The 18690-nt window shown below is 48.6% G+C and overlaps 1 protein-coding gene across 1 annotated transcript in view; it reads right to left on the bottom strand.

Annotated features, from left to right (window-relative positions):
• Window positions 1–18690, bottom strand: part of LOC149299265 (zinc finger protein ZFPM1-like) — a 33424-nt gene that overhangs the window by 6868 nt on the left and 7866 nt on the right. The window contains exon 6 of the mRNA XM_089486686.1: window positions 1691–1830. Coding sequence (XP_089342812.1) covers window positions 1691–1830 — 140 coding nt within the window. The remainder of the gene's footprint in view (window positions 1–1690; window positions 1831–18690) is intronic.

Below are 18690 nucleotides of genomic sequence, written 5' to 3'. Positions count from 1 at the left end.
TCCAGTGTTCTAGAGAGACCCGCGGAATAGTTACTTGGCTCCGTAACCCAAGGATTCTAGCTCACTCCCTGAGAAAACTCCTTTCCTGCAGACTATGAAACTCTTCCCTACGAGAGCACCCTTTGGTGGCTCCAAGGTCTAATGTAGATGTCTTCGCACCTGGAATAAGCAGTGCCCTTCGTTTCACACCCTTCTGGCAGCTAAGAGGTTAAACGCTCCCTCCATTCTGTGTCTGTGAGGAGATATGTTGTTTTCTCCTTCAACAAAGAGGTCAGTGTCTCTGTTCTGAACTTTGCTTGATAACCATCAGAAACTCTATCTAGACTGCATCCGCTGCTAGGCTTATCCTGGGGAGAGACGGCTCCAAAATCTGGCTGAACTTCCACTGGAATGAGCCGAGGACAAAATGGAGGAGAGGAGCGGGGCCCCTGAGCCGACATCTCAGAACAAGCCCCTTGGTTGTGTCTGTAGCGCTTCACATGGACGAGCATTGGGCTCCTCAGACGGCCATTTACAAGTTTCATGGATTCGTCAGCGAGTTTTGTTTTGTATGAGACGTGTTGGAGGAATCCCGTGTGCTCTGTGTGTTTAAACTGAATCGTAACCTTGAGTATGGTTTCCCTGAATACCCAGCACCCCTGTAATGATGTTTTTTTGGGCTATGATAGAAAGTTTTTTTCTTCTATGAATACGATCTCCCCAAGCGGCCATGAAAACAGAAGACAGGGAAGGCAGGAGAGCTCCCAGGGGCCGGCAGACGCCCGGATTATGCGGGTTCTAAAATAAATGCACGTGATATATTATTACCAGTCAAGTGAAAGGGTTAACTCGGGACATCTTCCCTCTGTAAAAGTATTACGTTCTTTTACAAAACTGGACGGTCCAAGGGGGGAAGACGTATGACATTTGGGGAAATGAGGGGCGGAAAAACAGCAGGATAGATTTTTTTTCCTCAGCCAAGTGAGAGACAGAAGGAGGAGGAATGAAAAGGATGCTTAATGTGTCAAAGGATGACCCATTTCCATCCTGCCCCTCCTAGGGCTTTACTGATAGCAGGGGAGAGGGAGGCAGAGAAGAGCAGGGCTGCAAAACATCAAGACAGCCGATAAGGGCAGGGCGAGCGCTGAAACGTTAGCGAAAATATTTAGACAATAAATGAAGTATCGGGAAGGCAGGCCACTATCTGCGTGGAATCAATCATTTAGCTGTCCTATGTCTGGGCTATTGGCGCCACGAGATCATAGCACCCCAAACGGTGGAGATAAGGGGTTAATCAAGGATTTCATTCTGCAGAGATAACGGGCTCTATCGCTATCACAAACCCAGCTTACTCTCGTCTTATATATCCAGCTTTAACCTTAAAGCGGAGGAGATAACAACCCTGCCCCCCCCCCCCTTCGCAAAGATAGAGAAGCTGAGATTTTGGGTTATTTTGCCCTCCTCATTCCTTCCTCCTCTTTTTTCTGTAAAGTGTAACTGGTGATAGTGTGTAGCGTGGCTAGAAAACCAGCGACATTGTATTTACTTTACTAAAATGTCAACTGGGGCTAAAATGAAGCCTCACCACCACCCGCCAGGCCAGGATTTCAGGATCTCTCCACTTTAACACAGTAAATCAAGTAGGAAAATACTTTGTTAGCCGGTCATGAATTTGCCCGCCAGAGAGTCGTAAAACGCTTCACGGACTTACCGTTTCTGTGGGTTCTGGGGAAGACGAGGATCCGCTAAAGTTTCCTCTGTAGGGTCCCCAGGAAAAGCCGTTGGGCAGCTGAGTTTGGGCGCGAACTTGTCCGACCCCGTCTGGGGATGGGATTTCTAAAACCAGCTCGTCTGCGGAAAGACCGAAAAGACTCTTAATTGGAACGCCTGGCAGTAGCAGCATTAACGCTGAAATAACGTGTGAGAGCAGAGAAGTAATACCGAGTATCAGGCGGAAGGTCATTTTGTGCGCCCGTTTGAGTTACGTGTTAACAGAGAACGCTTCTGCGCGGCCCTCCCTGACTAATGCGGTAGACCCCAAGGGGCATGAAGTCTGGGATACATACAGCCTCTGGGGCAGATTCATGTGCTAAGAGTTAAGGCACTAGGGGCACTCTTGGTCCACGGCGACTTAAGGGCAGCACCTTTTACTTGAGTGGCTTGTTGATTTTTTAAGGAATATGAAAGGGTTGTTTGTGTTCAGCAGGATAACTTGTAAGAGCGGAGGGGTCAGGGCAACCATGTCGAACAGATAAAACCTCTTGGGTTGATACTTTCCATGTCATAACATCCATCTATCTTCCTTCTATCAAACCCCACCAAGGAAAACACACAGAGCCGCTGATAAGGACGGCAGGGCAGGTTGGAAGGACAAACTAACAAACACGGCACAGTAGCAATAACCCCAGCAGTTACGTTCCCAGGAGAATGAACTGACTTTAACAGGAGACCGTGCTGGATCCCTGGCGGGGACCACTGCATTCACATCCCTGGTGGCTCTGGGGGGATATGTGTGGCTAGCGGGGCTCTGTAAATACCCCATGGCACATGAAGCGTAGTGTCAGCTAAAACGGGGTGCAATTATAGAAGTCATAGCCTGCACCAGTCTCCTATTTTGATGCAGTAACTACTTAAAGCCCCCAATTGTTCTGCATTTTAACCACTTTCGTGTATGTTACGTTACATGCCCAGTGTGGTAACACAAGGACCCAATAAACATCGTGCCGGGGAGAGATCACTTTGGTTTTGCGTCGGGCGCCACACCTGCTACCAGGTCCAAACACTGGCTAATCCCATTCTCACCTTAGCTCGTGACAATGAATTGGCACAGGGGTCGAGAACCCGGAAGAGCATGGAGGGAACAGACGCAGGGCTTGTTGATCACTAGCAGTCCTCCTCGCCAGCATGTTATTCTCACGCTGATCCCAAACAAACAATGATAAGGACTGACCTTGCCGTCATTAATATTAAGTGCACTCAGTGTGCTAATAGTTAAAACTAATCTTTCCTTTTTTCCCCCGATTATCACAGAAGGCAAAGTCCACTCTGAATCCTATCTCTGTATCAATAGTGTTGGTTCTCCGTGTCACCACACTGCAACTAATACAGTTTCCCCCGTTATCTAATCTTCCATCGCAGGCCAGCATCTGATTGGCTGACGCCAGCCAGCTGGTCTGCGTATTATCAGAATATTTCCTATCACTGGGATCATTAAGTAAATGTTGCAGGTAACTGGGCCTGTTTGCTCCTGATAAAACCTCCGAGAAATAAAATGATAAATAACAGGCTACAACTATTAGAGGGATCCGGGAGAGGGAGGCGAAAACATTAGGTCATCACAAGCGCTATCATGAGCTAATGTTTCCTCATACTCCGCACAGACAATAACATCCCATAGCCAATAGAAAGCTGACATGTCATCTCTCAGTGACGGCCTGGGCCCGATGGGAAGCCATATTTGATCTGGTATATGGTTGTGTTAGACTGGTACTGGCGTTTGATGATTTCCAGTTGCTTTTGGCTTGATGGATGTCGGGCCTGAAGATGGGCAGTAGAAGCTTGAATGTCTGTAGGATTGTGTTGAGAGACAGTCTGCGATGGCTTTGTAACACATCCCTGTTAATAAATGCGACAAAAATTCCCAAGTGCCTTGTTTTTGGATGCTCTCTGAGCACTGTCGTCTCCCTGGGGATGTTTATGTGTCCTGTTTAAAGAGTTCGGTACTCCCCATCATGTAATTAACTAGTAGAGGCCGCTAGAGGACCAACAGCCCAATCACACCTCCATGGAGCTGCGGTTAAAGAGTTAATACTTGCTCTCATTAAGCTGTGACAATGATCGGCGCTCCCCTGGCAGGGCCGCGGGGTGGATGAGTACACCCCACCTGTGACAATAATGCCGCACAATCTCACTTCACATTTATTGATTTTTTTTGACACAGTACAAACTCAAACCTTTATCACCAACGAACTGTGACCCGCACTAATAGCTCACAGATCTCACCTCCCTGGGAATCGAGCGAACAGATATTAGCAGCGGGTTCCAGCGAACATAAGCGCACCCCACCTTCACACCGCAACGCGCCGCACAAAACATCAGCAACCCCAACACACACAATCCTGCCACAATGGAGCTAAATGATGGCCATGCTCAGGTAGCCTTGTAAGTGGCCAGCAGGACGGCGACCATTCCTGTATTGCCCACAGAGGGACACACAACCAACTTCATCCCGATGAATGGCATTTTCCATATACGTTCTTTAGGATAGGATCATGTACATCCGTAAGGTTGTAGTACTTCCACTGGCATTCTGTTACAGGAGTCTACTACTCTCTTTGTACAGCCCACCAAGTGATACATTTTAGAACTGTAAGTGTAATTAAACTATATGGGGTCTCCGTCAATGGAATCCCACCTCTGCAGAAGGCCCACTTAGTTATGCTAAGCAATGTCTTCAAATAACTTTTAAAGGCGTCTACTTCTGAACGGGTCTGCCTCCCTTTCAAGGGTTAAACATTGCTGCCCGTGTAACGCAGACACTAGTGGTGCTGGCTGACCGGGCTGTGTGTCTTCGTAATAACGCAGACATCTCATGGCCCTTGGTGAAGGAGAAGCGTAGCATTCAGCTGTGGGCTGGCCTTCCAAGGATAGCGAAACCTCCATTCCCAGGAAACCGGGGCAGGAGAAGGAAGCTGAGTGCCGAGTGATTAGCTCCCTGCGAGATATGATGAGCCGGCCTGATATCCTGTGCCGGAAAAGGGGGAACCACATCTCTGATGTCACCCCAGTCGCTGATAGCCAGAGGAAGCCTGTGAAAAATGGTGCTTCAGCCTGTCGGGGCCGGCTGTCAGCAGCTGCCCAGAGACGTCGGGGGGGGGGGGTGCAAAAGGCAGGCTGGCCATTGGAATGGGAGAAGGCAGTTTAGGGGCATTAGGGGAGAGCGTGACCCAAAATGACTTTGGTCAAGTGGGTAACCAACACTATCAACAACCAAGTAACAAGGTATCGGCCACATTGGACCAGAGCAAATCTACCCAAAGTGTCATTTTTCTGCATTAGTCCCCCTCCAATAAAAAGCATGAATTTGATTGTGTTTTTGCACACAACGCACTTCTTAAAACGGTCTTTGTCCCTTCAAAGTTTTTTCCAACGGCAGAAATCCTCCCTCATTTTTTGGATACGGAGTGTTAATCTAAAACAAATAGTTCTATCTGCCGTCAAAGTAAGTTCTGTATGATAAGGGGAAAATAACTTAAATTATTTCACCCACCCACACATACCAAAAAAAGGCCCTTTATCAAGGCAATCTCTCCCTCCCCTGTCCATCAGAACAGCCTGTGCTGCGGTCCACACTACTGCTCCCCTGATAATGAAACCTTGAGGTTTTCACCAAAACTCCAGGCATTTGGAGATTAAGGAGGCAGGAGTCGAGAGGGAGATAAAAATAACTGAAACGGGTTTTCATCATCTTTAATGAGATACTTTTTAAATAAAATTCTGACACTGAGGACATTTTATCGTCTGTCCGGAGGGGCCTTGGGCAACGTACACCTGCGTGTCGGGATTCATTGTAGCCGTACAAAGTCTGAAAGCCTATCAAAAAGGCTCAGCGTGGTAAGATAAAAACGTATCCATGTTGGTGGGACACTATGACCCAATCAAGGACACAAACTGCAATACACAAGATGTCTAGAGAGAGAGAGAGAGACGGGGACCTGACCCAAGTGCATCTAGCAAAAGCACGTTGGGCCAAATGAGACTCCTGGCTCCTCAGATAGTGCCCCTTGCCGAAACATTTTGGGGGACTGAAATCTCAGGAAAGTTGGTCACTGTTTAAATATCTCTTAGATGGGCTGAGACCAACGCCATGCTCCAAATACCAGTTTGTAGACTGCACCTAGAACCCAGTGCCAGAACCCCTCAGTCTCTCATATCCAGTGATTAACCAGCTTTGCCCCGATGCCCAATAACTATTTGACTTGTTTAAGTATCCGGTGGGAATGGCTATTGTGAAGCTGCTTAAACCACTGCTGTCCTACTAAGAATGTCCAGAAAGATTTATGTATTTGTAAGGCTGTGAATAGCGCGTGTTGTATAATAAATATTATGGAAACCTGGTAGCCTAGCGAATAAATCTGGCAGAACAACATACATGCCAACGGCACGGCCCCTGCCAACTTATCTGCAGCCGTTCGCGGCTTCGCTGCCAATGGAAACACGTTCAGACTGCCCCTTACACAATAATGGACTCCTAATGTCTGCGTTTCCAGGCAGAACAGCAGAGAGCCCATAGAAAGGGACAGGCAGGGCACACACTACTAAGTGCAGCCACAGCAAGTAACCGGGGACACGCGGGGGACACGAAGAACCTCAGCAAATGAATCCACAGGCAGCAGGAATGGGCTATTCGCAGCATATAAAGCGTTTTATGTGTCGGTTGATACACAAGGTTACGCTTGTAACACATGGTTTAGAATAGCGTTAATCAGACAATGCCTGATCAGAGCATTACTGTCAATGCATAATGAAATGGATCGGGAGATTAAAGTGGCCTTGATCGGGACAGCTGTCTGCGTTGAAGAGTTTGTGCAGCGTCGGCAGAAAGTGTGTTGTAACTCATCGTGAGTCTGTACACCGGCGGCCCGTGGGCTGGGAATGAATGCAGGACGCCTGCAGATGTTTGTAACAGCGATCCATGAATACAGCCCGAGCTAACCCTGCAGGCAGCTTCCATCGGAGAAGGAGCTCGTAGTCTAAACACTGCAACCAAATCCAGCAGGAGTTCCTTTGGGACTAAGTCTTATTGGAGCCTGTAATAGAGCACCGTCGGCTTATGTGACCCGTTGGTCTTGGCTGGCAGCATCCTCTTTGCCCCCCTTTAGGTCTTGATTCTTGGAGTGGGGCGACAGGTTGGCACTGGCCCTCCCTTCTCGGGCACACTTGTGATAAACGGCCTCTTTGGGCCCCTGGGTAGCCTTCTCTCCTGGGGGGTCAGTAAGTACACACCGCGGGGGTCCGTCAAAGACAAGAAATCTAACTCTCCCTGTACTGGACTTTACAGATAGCCGTTTATATGTCACATGTTAAGAGTGAATTTCATACGTCAGGGCAGCGTCATTCATCCACAGATCTTTCCTGATCCAGGAGATGACAAGAAAAGAATGTCCTATTAATGATCCCGCTGGATCTTCTTTTATCCAACTCAGCCAGAATTGTGTGGAAAACGGATTGTTAATGGTTTCAAAGTCAATTCAGCCAAATATTATTAGATGGAGGGAAACGGAGTGAAGAAACCTCACATACATTTGCTTTATTAACTGTTTATGAGTGAAATGTGTGAAAAAACTGCCCCCTTTAGATACAAAACGTGGCTATTAGCAGCAATCATTACGATCAATCGCTCCCCGTAGTCCTCGATCGGTTTGTCACAGAGCATCGGCCAAGAATTCGGTCCCACGTTTCCTTGCGGAACTTTTCGGTTCTTTCCACAACAATTCCAAACAATCAGAGAATGTGAATCCGTAAAGACGAACTGATGCCTTTTAAAGCTGGGATTTACAGTGATTCTGGCCCGAGTTTAACCAATACTCTACAGCCTAGGAGCATCATCTACTCCGCTCAGGAACTGAAACAGATGCCACTGAAAGAGTTAAAAGCCTCCTGGCACATAATACCCCATTACCCACCGGTGTCACCCAAGTGGCCGTCCTTTGAGCCCATGGGCTTGTTTTACAAGCCGCTCAGTGAAAACACAGGGGATCCAGTGCCTTTTCGTGAGCAGAGAACACTATGGAACCGAGATAGCAATCAGAGCCTAAATGATTCAGCGCGGGCTCCATGTGAGGAGACAAAGGAGAGGGCAGCTTGTAACATTTCTGCCGCCTGTGAAAGGGAACCCACTATATGGTGACAATAACTCCCGGCAGAAACACCCAACGATCCCTCGGCTCAATGCGGCATTTCTGCTCCCGTTACAGAAAATCATGTTTTTTATGTTTTTTTGTCTTTGCCTAGATGCCCCTCTAATGAAATCGCAAACCCAACGCAATCTGTGTAAGCAAATTGGGCTCTCGGGAACTCCGTCGTCTTCACACTGATCTGGAGCAAAATATAGAGTACAAATCTGCTGAACTACGCCAGACGGCGACACTTCAGAGCCGTATACGGCAACCATGACATCTCAAATGTTTTACGCACGCCGTTAACTGGTGATGTTTATAAAAGATGATTTAGACATATCCCTGCAGTATACATTGAAAATATATATGTTTCCTGCCAAAGGGTAAATCAGCCGGCCCCCCTATACATACGAAGAAAGGGGGTTTATCACATTATGTAATTGTTCCAGATCACAGTTTTCGAGGAGAGGTAAGTTTAACCTCGTCCACGTTTATTGGCTCTCTGTCTAGTTATCAGGATATTTCATCTAATCTACAATATCTTGTTTTTTTCTTCAAAGGTTGTGAAATCAAATTTATACCCAGAGCTGACGGAGAGAAACTGCGCGCAAGTCCGACATGCCAAGCAGCCGCAAAGCCAAGGCTACCCTTACCGACCGCTGATGAAGAAAGACATCCGAGGGGACAGCGGCATCCGCTGGAGGACAGACAGATGCTTAAAGTCCCGCTAAACACATAACATCGGCTCGGCTGAGAGTCTGCGGGAAGCAGCCTATACTTTGTTATGGTGCGTTTTGCTTGCATGGAGTGGCATATTTTGGCCAAGTCAGCAGAGCCTTAGGATGGGGAACAAGGCATCCACAAAAACAAAGGGCAGATCACCTTAATAGATGATCAGACTCCCCGGTGGGCTTCTGCTTTCCGAGAAAGATATCTGATGCCCCCACCTAGCCCATTTACACTATAGAGGACTGTGCCAAAACAACACTAGAATGGAGCAGCGAGACCCCAATGATACCTAATTAACATGTTTGTTTTTATCAAAAGGACCCGAACACTTTATCATCATCACCATCATCATCACCATCATCATCTATCGAGACACATCGCAGAAATCCTGCATTGTGTACATTGATATGACATCACCCAGGGTGCACCCAAAGGCGAGGCTGCGGTGTAAGTGAACGTTTCCTACAAGCAGGAAGCCTTTACTGCTGTTTTCTTTTAATAAAGGTTTCAGTACAGCCTACTGTGTGTCTTTATGGCTTATGAGCTCACACCTGAGGACTATTGGTGGACAGCTGGTGGCAGGTGCATAGTGTCATGCTGTGGTGTTACGGTTAGGTGTGTTAACCGCAGTATAACGCATCGCTGGCTCGATTCCCTGTGGCGGTGCGTATATGTATTATTATATAGCGGCTGCATGTGAGTATATGTGGGGCAGGAGGGCACCGCGTGTCATGTAATGCTGTGGTGTAATGGTTAGGTGTTTTACCCGCAGTATAACGCGTTGCTGGCTCGATTCCCTGCGGCGCTGCGTGTATGTATTATTATATAGCGGGTGCATGTGAGTATATGTGGGGCAGGAGGGCACCGCGTGTCATGTAATGCTGTGGTGTAATGGTTAGGTGTGTTACCCGCGGTATAACGCATCGCTGGCTCGATTCCCTGCGGCGGTGCGTATATGTATTATTATATAGCGGCTGCATGTGAGTATATGTGGGGCAGGAGGGCACCACGTGTCATGTAATGCTGTGGTGTAATGGTTAGGTGTATTACCCGCGGTATAACGCATCGCCGGCTCGATTCCCTGCGGCGTTGCGTATATGTATTATTATATAGCGGGTGCATGTGAGTATATGTGGGGCAGGAGGGCACCGCGTGTCATGTAATGCTGTGGTGTAATGGTTAGGTGTGTTACCCGCGGTATAACGCATTGCTGGCTCGATTCCCTGTGGCGGTGCGTATATATATTATTATATAGCGGGTGCATGTGAGTATATGTGGGGCAGGAGGGCACCACGTGTCATGTAATGCTGTGGTGTAATGGTTAGGTGTGTTACCTGCGGTATGACGCATCGCTGGCTTGATTCCCTGCGGCGGTGCGTATATGTATTATTATATAGCGGGTACATGTGAGTATATGTGGGGCAGGAGGGCACTACATGTCATGTAATGCTGTGGTGTAATGGTTAGGTGTGTTACCCGCGGTATAACGCATCGCTGGCTCGATTCCCTCCGGCGGTGCGTATATGTATTATTATATAGCGGGTGCATGTGAGTATATGTGGGGCAGGCAGGCTCCAGATCACTAATTGCACCGGTGGTGTAGACGTTAGGTGCGTTACTTGCCGTGCGAGCGGTTGCTGGTTCTAATCTCCCCGGAGCCGGTGTTTGGGCGCATGGCGTGGCCGTGCGTGACTATTATGTTTTCCGGGTAGGTGAATTTGAGTTTATCTATTACGGACGAGCTCATTCTGGGAGCCACAACCATGGTGCATGCAGTAGGCGACGTTCCTACGATGCAGAAGGTTCCTGGTTCTATCCCCGTGATTACTGACGCTTGTCATGATTACTGACTTATGTGTGGTGTGGCATATGCAGTGTGGTATGTTCGGTGTGGTGTGCTCGGTGCGTGTGTATGTGTGTGGTGTGCAATTGAGTCAGTAATCAAGGGGAAAGAACCGGGCAGTGGCCTTTTATGTTTTAACGCGTTAATAATAATAAAAAAAATTATATAAAGTTACCACATATATTTTTGAAGATCTGTAAGTAAACACCAGAGCATGCAGGTAGAGCGAGTGCCTGCATAACGCATCTCATTCAGTAAGCGGAGTCAGCGGGACTCAAACCCACAACGCTCCATTCGCCAGGCACCGCACCTAACCGCCAGGACCCGCACCTTACCACCGCACCAACGAAATAGTTAGAAAGCGATGCTTCCGGTGGATATATGAGGCCTGCATGCTCCTAACACACATATATTCACCCCACCCTCTAAACACTATACAGGATCTGATTGGGCATGAACCAGCGATTATAAGTAATGCATGTGTCCTTTACGCCTCCTGACAGCTAGACTCTCAGCCCCCCCTATGGATATATGATGCTTTACTCACATACTCATACACACCCCCTTAGGTGCATATGAGTAAACACTATATGGTAAAGAGTATTGGGACAGCGGACCATTACACCAACAGACAGGTCAAGTTCTTCCACCCCAGACTCATTCCACCGTGTCTTCATTGAGCTCGCTTTGTGTGCCGGGCGCAGTCACGCTGGAATGGAAAGGGTTTTCCCCAAACAGTCCCCACAGACTTGGAAGCGGAGAATTGTCCAAAATGTCTTGGTATTCTGCAGCATTAAGATTTCCCTTCACTGGAAGTAAGAGGCCCAAACCCTGAAAAACTGCCCCAGACCATTATCCCTCCCCACCAAACTTCACCGTTGGCACAATGCAGTCAGACAGGTAACGTCCTCCAAACACAGAGAGGAATCCCAGCGCTCCGATCCGCTTCCAATCCTTATGTTACTTCATTCAGAGAAAACAAAACAAAAGAAAGCAACATAGCTTTTTTTTGTTTTGTTTTCTCTGAATAAAGTAAGGATTGGAAGCGGATCGGAGCGCTGGGATTCCTCTCTGTGTTCGTTTATTTCAGGAGGGTTTATGCTGCCCTTTTTCCTGCGAGCAGCTTCCTGGGAGTTGGGTGCTGAACCATTTTTTCTTTTGTGAAGGTAACGTTCTCTGGAGATCCACCAAACCCAGACTCGCCCATCAGACCCCCAGAGTAGGGGGACCACATCGGCCATGTTTTCCAGGACACATCATTTTTACACATTGCTGACGAGCCCAGATAAAGTGCTGCCCTGCAGTATGGAGAGTGTATAACTAACTGGTTACCTTCCTTTAGTCTAGAAAAATCCTGCATTCCGCAGGGCAGAAATATTGAAAACTTATTCTGTCACAGTGCCTCCCCCGCGTCCCTACCACGCGACCCCACCACCGCAGTGACTCCCCCGCGTCCCTACCACCGCAGTGACTCCCCCACATCCCTACCACGCGACCCCACCAACCGCAGTGATTCCCCGGGGTCCCTACCACGCGACCCCACCACTGCAGTGCCTGCCACGCAACCCCACCACCGTAGTGTCTCCCCCGCGTCCCTACCACACAACCCCACCACCGAATCCCTACAACCGCAGTGCCTGCCACGCGACCCCACCAACCGCAGTGACTCCCCCACATCCCTACCACGCGACCCCACCAACCGCAGTGATTCCCCGGGGTCCCTACCACGTGACCCCACCACTGCAGTGCCTGCCACGCAACCCCACCACCGTAGTGTCTCCCCCGCGTCCCTACCACACGACCCCACCACCGAATCCCTACAACCGCAGTGCCTGCCACGCGACTCCACCACCGCAGTGTTTCACCCCGTCCCTACCACCGCAGTGCCTGCCACACAACCCCACCAACACAGTGACTCCTCCACGTCCCTACCACCGCAGTGCTTGCTGCACAACCCCACCAACGCAGTGACTCACCCGCGACCCCACCAACACAGTAACTCCCTCGCGAACCCATCAACGCATCCCCATGCCCCTACAACCGCAGTGACTCCCCTGCATCCCTACCACCACAGTGCCTGCCATGCGTTCCCACCAAAGCAGCGTGTCCCCGTGTTTGTGAATGCCGGGTGAACAGCGAGGTGCTTGATCTTGTACACCTGTGGAAATGGGTCTGATTGGAACACCTGAATTCAATAAGTAAGAGGTGTGTCCTAATACCTGATTGCTCCAAACTCACACATACTTATATGCACCGCTGTGGGTATTTGATGTCATCATGTTAAAGTGACGGCATGTATGTATGTATGTATGTATGTATGTATGTATGTACACAGTATGGTGATAATATGTGGGAGTTAGTATTTGATTGATGTGTAAATCTCTGAATGTTCAGTCATAGCCGGGGCTGTGTTAATAAATGGAGTAAAAGTGAGTCTGGAAATGACTACGTGATGACCCCAAATAAAGCCCAGATTCAGAATAAATGGATACGTTCAGACAGACTCAACACTTTCACTAATTACACTCCATTTACTAAGAACATAGCACTCAAAGACCCCCCCCCATGCTGCATCACAACATAAAGACAATCAATCATCTCTCATTGTCTGTGTGCAAACTGTCCATAAATGGGCAAATCCATCAGAAGCTGCCCCTGCCAGCGCATGCCGCTGATAACAAATAGAAGAATAAAATAGTGAATAATATTTTGTCGCTTGAGTTGTGTTTTTTTTTTAACTCTCTCCCCTTTTCTCCGGGGCCGTCCCTGATAAGTGAGAGTCTGCAGAGGAGCTGATAGAAGGGCTATCAGAAGGCGCTGTGTGAGAGGAGAAGCCTATCGCTGCTCTATCACAAGGCCCGCGACGTACTCCCTGCCACATAGAAATTAATATCGCTCCAATTACCAGAATGCAGCCGGGCTGGATACAGCCGATAGGGAAATATCTTCTTACCGAGAGGATGTGGAGACGGCAAAAAATAAAACGGGGGCAGAGACGGCTCACAACGCGATAAATTATATGTTAGGTCACTCCGGAGACCCACTGGGATCAGATGCTACTTTGTATCACAACTAGAACAGCCACCAAACGCAAGCTTCTATACATCACGTATGTTACATGCATTTAACCAGATCCTCACAGTCCTATGGCCACGGTGGAGAACACGTCTCCGCCATAGCAACCGACAGAATGGGGCAAACATTCCGGTGGTTGCTGCGGTGATAAGACTATTCACAACGAACCCAAGGATGTTAAGGAGCTCTATTCCGCTCCATGCCAATAAGTGGGACCCTTTTAACAGCAATTATGTGATCCATGGCAATCTCTTAGTGGTTGAGTTATTAACACACTAAGTGCCAGAACTTTCTGGCTCCATCCCTCATCAACAATAATGGAGTGATGTGATTAGCTTATCTAATCAGCAGCAGCGTGGCCCCAAGGAGTGAACTTTGCATGTGTCAATTTTGATCTTCATGAGAGTCCACGGGGTGATCCTAACGAGCCAGCAAAGGACGTGTGAAGTCTACTCGAGGCAAAGGTGAGAACTTTAACACAAGGATGGCTATTAGTTTATTCTTTCCAGTCCAAGAAGGTTTGTAGACCAGAGTTCACATAATGTTAAGCGGGATCACTGTCGAGACCCTGAAGCCGTTGGCATAAACGCTGGCCCACTAGGAGGTCCAAATCTACTTAGACAGCAAAATACTAGTTAAATGACAAGTTTCTAACAGAAGCACAAACCCTGCTGGCAGATAAGAGTCATTTGGCCACCAAGTCTGTCCATACTTCTTCCTGCTGTTACTTGCTCCTGGACCATGTACTATTGTTTGTTTTTATCAAAAGGACCCGAACACTTTATCATCATCACCATCATCATCACCATCATCATCTATCGAGACACAGTCGCAGAAATCCTGCATTGTGTACATTGATATGACATCACCCAGGGTGCACCCAAAGGTGAGGCTGCGGTGTAAGTGAACGTTTCCTACACGCAGGAAGCCTTTACTGCTGTTTTCTTTTAATAAAGGTTTCAGTACAGCCTACTGTGTGTCTTTATGGCTTATGAGCTCACACCTGAGGACTATTGGTGGACAGCACAGTGTCATGCTGTGGTGTAACGGTTAGGTGTGTTACCCGCGGTATAACGCATCGCTGGCTTGATTCTTTGCGACGGTGCGTATATGTATTATTATATAGCGGGTGCATATGAGTATATGTGGGGCAGGAGTGCTCCACATGTCATGTAATGCTGTGGTGTAACGGTTAGGTGTGTTACCCGTGGTATAACGCATCGCTGGCTCGATTCTTTGCGACGGTGCGTATATGTATTATTATATAGCGGGTGCATGTAAGTATATGTGGGGCAGGAGGGCACCACGTGTCATGTAATGCTGTGGTGTAACGGTTAGGTGTGTTACCCGCGGTATAACGCATCGCTGGCTCGATTCCCTGCGGCGGTGCGTATATGTATTATTATATAGCGGCTGCATGTGAGTATATGTGGGGCAGGAGGGCACCACGTGTCATGTAATGCTATGGTGTAATGGTTAGGTGTGTTACCCGCGGTATAACGCATCGCTGGCTCGATTCCCTGCGGCGGTGCGTATATGTCTTATTATATAGCGGCTGCATGTGAGTATATGTGGGGCAGGAGGGCACTGCATGTCATGTAATGCTGTGGTGTAACGGTTAGGTGTGTTACCCGCGGTATAACGCATCGCTGGCTCGATTCCCTGCGGTGGTGCGTATATGTATTATTATATAGCGGGTGCATGTGAGTATATGTGGGGCAGGAGGGCACTACATGTCATGTAATGCTGTGGTGTAATGGTTAGGTGTGTTACCCGCGGTATAACGCATCGCTGGCTCGATTCCCTGCGGCGGTGCGTATATGTATTATTATATAGCGGGTGCATGTGAGTATATGTGGGGCAGGCAGGCTCCAGATCTCCAGTTGCGCCGGTGGTGTAGACGTTAGGTGCGTTACCTGCCGTGCGAGCGGTTGCTGGTTCTAATCTACCCGGAGCCGGTGTTTGGGCGCATGGCGCGGCCGTGCGTGACTATTATGTTTTCAGGGTAGGTGAATTTGAGTTTATCTATTACGGACGAGCTCATTCTGGGAGCCACAACCATGGTGCATGCGGTAGGCGACGTTCCTACGATGCAGAAGGTTCCTGGTTCTATCCCCGTGATTACTGACGCTTGTCATGATTACTGACTTACGTTTGGTGTGGCATATGCAGTGTGGTATGTTCGGTGTGGTGTGCTCGGTGCGTGTGTGTGGTGTGTGGCGTGCGATTGAGTCAGTAATCAAGGGGAAAGAACCGGGCAGTGGCCTTTTGCGTTTTTACGCGTTAATAAAAAAAAATATTTTTATGTAAAGTATAAAGTTATCACATATATTTTTAAAGACTTGTAATTAAACACCAGGGCATGCGGTTAGAGCGAGTGCCTGCATAACACATCTCATTCAGTAAGCAGGACTCGAACCCACAACACTCCATCCACCAGGCACCGCACCTAACCGCTAGGCCAACGCGATAGTTAGAAAGTGATGCTTCCGGTGGATATATGAGGCCTGCATGCTCCTAACACACATATATTCACCCCACCCTCTAAACACTATACAGGATCTGATTGGGCATGAACCAGTGATTATAAGTAATGCATGTGTCCTTTACACCTCCTGACAGCTAGACTCTCAGCCCCCCCTATGGATATATGATGCTTTACTCACATACTCATACACACCCCCTTAGGTGCATATGAGTAAACACTATATGGTAAAGAGTATTGGGACAGCGGACCATTACACCAACAGGCAGGTCAAGTTCTTCCACCCCAGACTCATTCCACCGTGTCTTTATGGAGCTCGCTTTGTGTGCCGGGCGCAGTCACGCTGGAATGGAAAGGGTTTTCCCCAAACAGTCCCCACAGACTTGGAAGCGGAGAATTGTCCAAAATGTCTTGGTATTCTGCAGCATTAAGATCCCCCTTCACTGGAAGTAAGAGGCCCAAACCCTGAAAAACAGCCCCAGACCATTATCCCTCCCCACCAAACTTCACCGTTGGCACAATGCAGTCAGACAGGTAACGTCCTCCAAACACAGAGAGGAATCCCAGCGCTCCGATCCGCTTCCAATCCTTATGTTACTTCATTCAGAGAAAAAACAAAAGAAAGCAACATAGCTTTTTTTTTGTTTTGTTTTCTCTGAATAAAGTAAGGATTGGAAGCGGATCGGAGCGCTGGGATTCCTCTCTGTGTTCGTTTATTTCAGGAGGGTTTATGCTGCCCTTTTTCCTGCGAGCAGCTTCCTGGGAGTTGGGTGCTGAACCATTTTTTCTTTTGTGAAGGTAACGTTCTCTGGAGATCCACCAAACCCAGACTCGCCCATCAGACCCCCAGAGTAGGGGGACCACATCGGCCATGTTTTCCAGGACACATAATTTTTACACATTGCTGACGAGCCCAGATAAAGTGCTGCCCTGCAGTATGGAGAGTGTATAACTAACTGGTTACCTTCCTTTAGTCTAGAAAAATCCTGCATTCCGCGGGGCACAAATATTGAAAACTTATCCTGTCACAGTGACTCCCCCGCGTCCCTACCACGCGACCCCACCACCGCAGTGACTCCCCCGCGTCCCTACCACGCGACCCCACCACCGCAGTGACTCCCCCGCGTCCCTACCACCGCAGTGACCCCCCAGCGTCCCTACCACGCAACCCCACCACCGCAGTGACTCCCCCACGTCCCTACCACGCAACCCCACCACCGCAGTGACTCCCCCACGTCCCTACCACCACAGTGCCTGCCACACGATCCCACCACCGCAGTGACTACCCCCCCCATCCCTACTACCGCAGTGCCTGCCACGCGACCCCACCACTGCAGTGTCTCCCCAGTCCCTACAACCGCAGTGACTCCCCCGCGTCCAGACAACCGCAGTGCCTGCTGCACGACCCCACCAACGCAGTGACTCCCCCACGTCCCTACCACGCGACCCCACGAATGCAGTAACTCCCTCACAAACCTATCAATGCAGCGCCTCCCCCGCGTCCCTACAACCGCAGTGATTCCCCTGCGACCCCACCAACACAGCGTCTCCCCCGTGTTTGTGAATGCCAGCTGAACAGCGAGGTGCTTGATCTTGTACACCTGTGGAAATGGGCCTGATTGGAACACCTGAATTCAATAAGTAAGAGGTGTGTCCTAATACCCGATTGCTCCAAACACATACTTATATGCACCGCCGTGGGTATTTGATGTCATCATGTTAAAGTGACGGCATGTATGTATGTATGTATGTATGTACACAGTATGGTGATAATATGTGGGAGTTAGTATTTGATTGATGTGTAAATCTCTGAATGTTCAGTCATAGCCGGGGCTGTGTTAATAAATGCCACCAAGTCTGTCCATACTTCTTCCTGCTGTCAAACGTTACTTGCTCCTGGACCATGTACTATGTTCAAGCAATACATGCTGTATAAACTTACATACATATCTTAAGGACGTCATGCCTTGACAGAAGAACTCTGAATGCCATCATGGAAGTTCCACCAACAGTTAATGACCTGAAGTTTAGCTGAATGTACCCGAAGTAATTTGCGTCATAAATCCCAAATAAATGGTTAGAAAACATCTCCATTTCCAGCACTGCTTATAAGACAGAAGAGGCGCTGCAGTTCCACTGGGTCGGCGATTGGCAGAAGTCATTGTGTCTGATGCTCCCCATTCCCAGAATAAACAGCGAGCGATTAATAAATTGCGCTACAAATGGTGTTGGTGGTTATGGTTGCATCAGAAACAGCAGCCTCTAATGCTGCAGCCTGATATCCAGGATAAAAATATATCTCTCACTCATCATAGAGTGTCATGGAGTTGCCCTCATCCTCGCTAGGGCGCCAATAAGGGGGTGCAGATTCTAGTCGCCACCATGTGATCGGAGAAGATGACAAAAGCCACTATCACCCCCAAAACACACAAACACAATACAAATAGCCGGTCCATCGCCTCGCAGCCGGCCACTATTTCCTATCAAACACTTGACTTCCTGTTTATGTCATCTCGCAGAATTCCAGAACATTCCAGTATTAACGGCATCCCCTTCACGCTCACTGGCAGAAAATGCACGGCCATTTCCTAACACCAGGGTCTGCGACCTCGCTCCGACTAACTGCGATACGTGAGCATAATGCCGACGGAAACATACGTTTCAACAAACAAACGCACACA

The sequence above is a fragment of the Sceloporus occidentalis genome, unplaced genomic scaffold (assembly GCF_023333645.1).
Source record: "Sceloporus occidentalis isolate IW3139 unplaced genomic scaffold, rSceOcc1.0.p SCAF_29, whole genome shotgun sequence".
Classification (NCBI taxonomy): Eukaryota; Metazoa; Chordata; class Lepidosauria; order Squamata; family Phrynosomatidae; genus Sceloporus; species Sceloporus occidentalis.
This window is presented reverse-complemented; position numbering and strand designations above follow the sequence as displayed.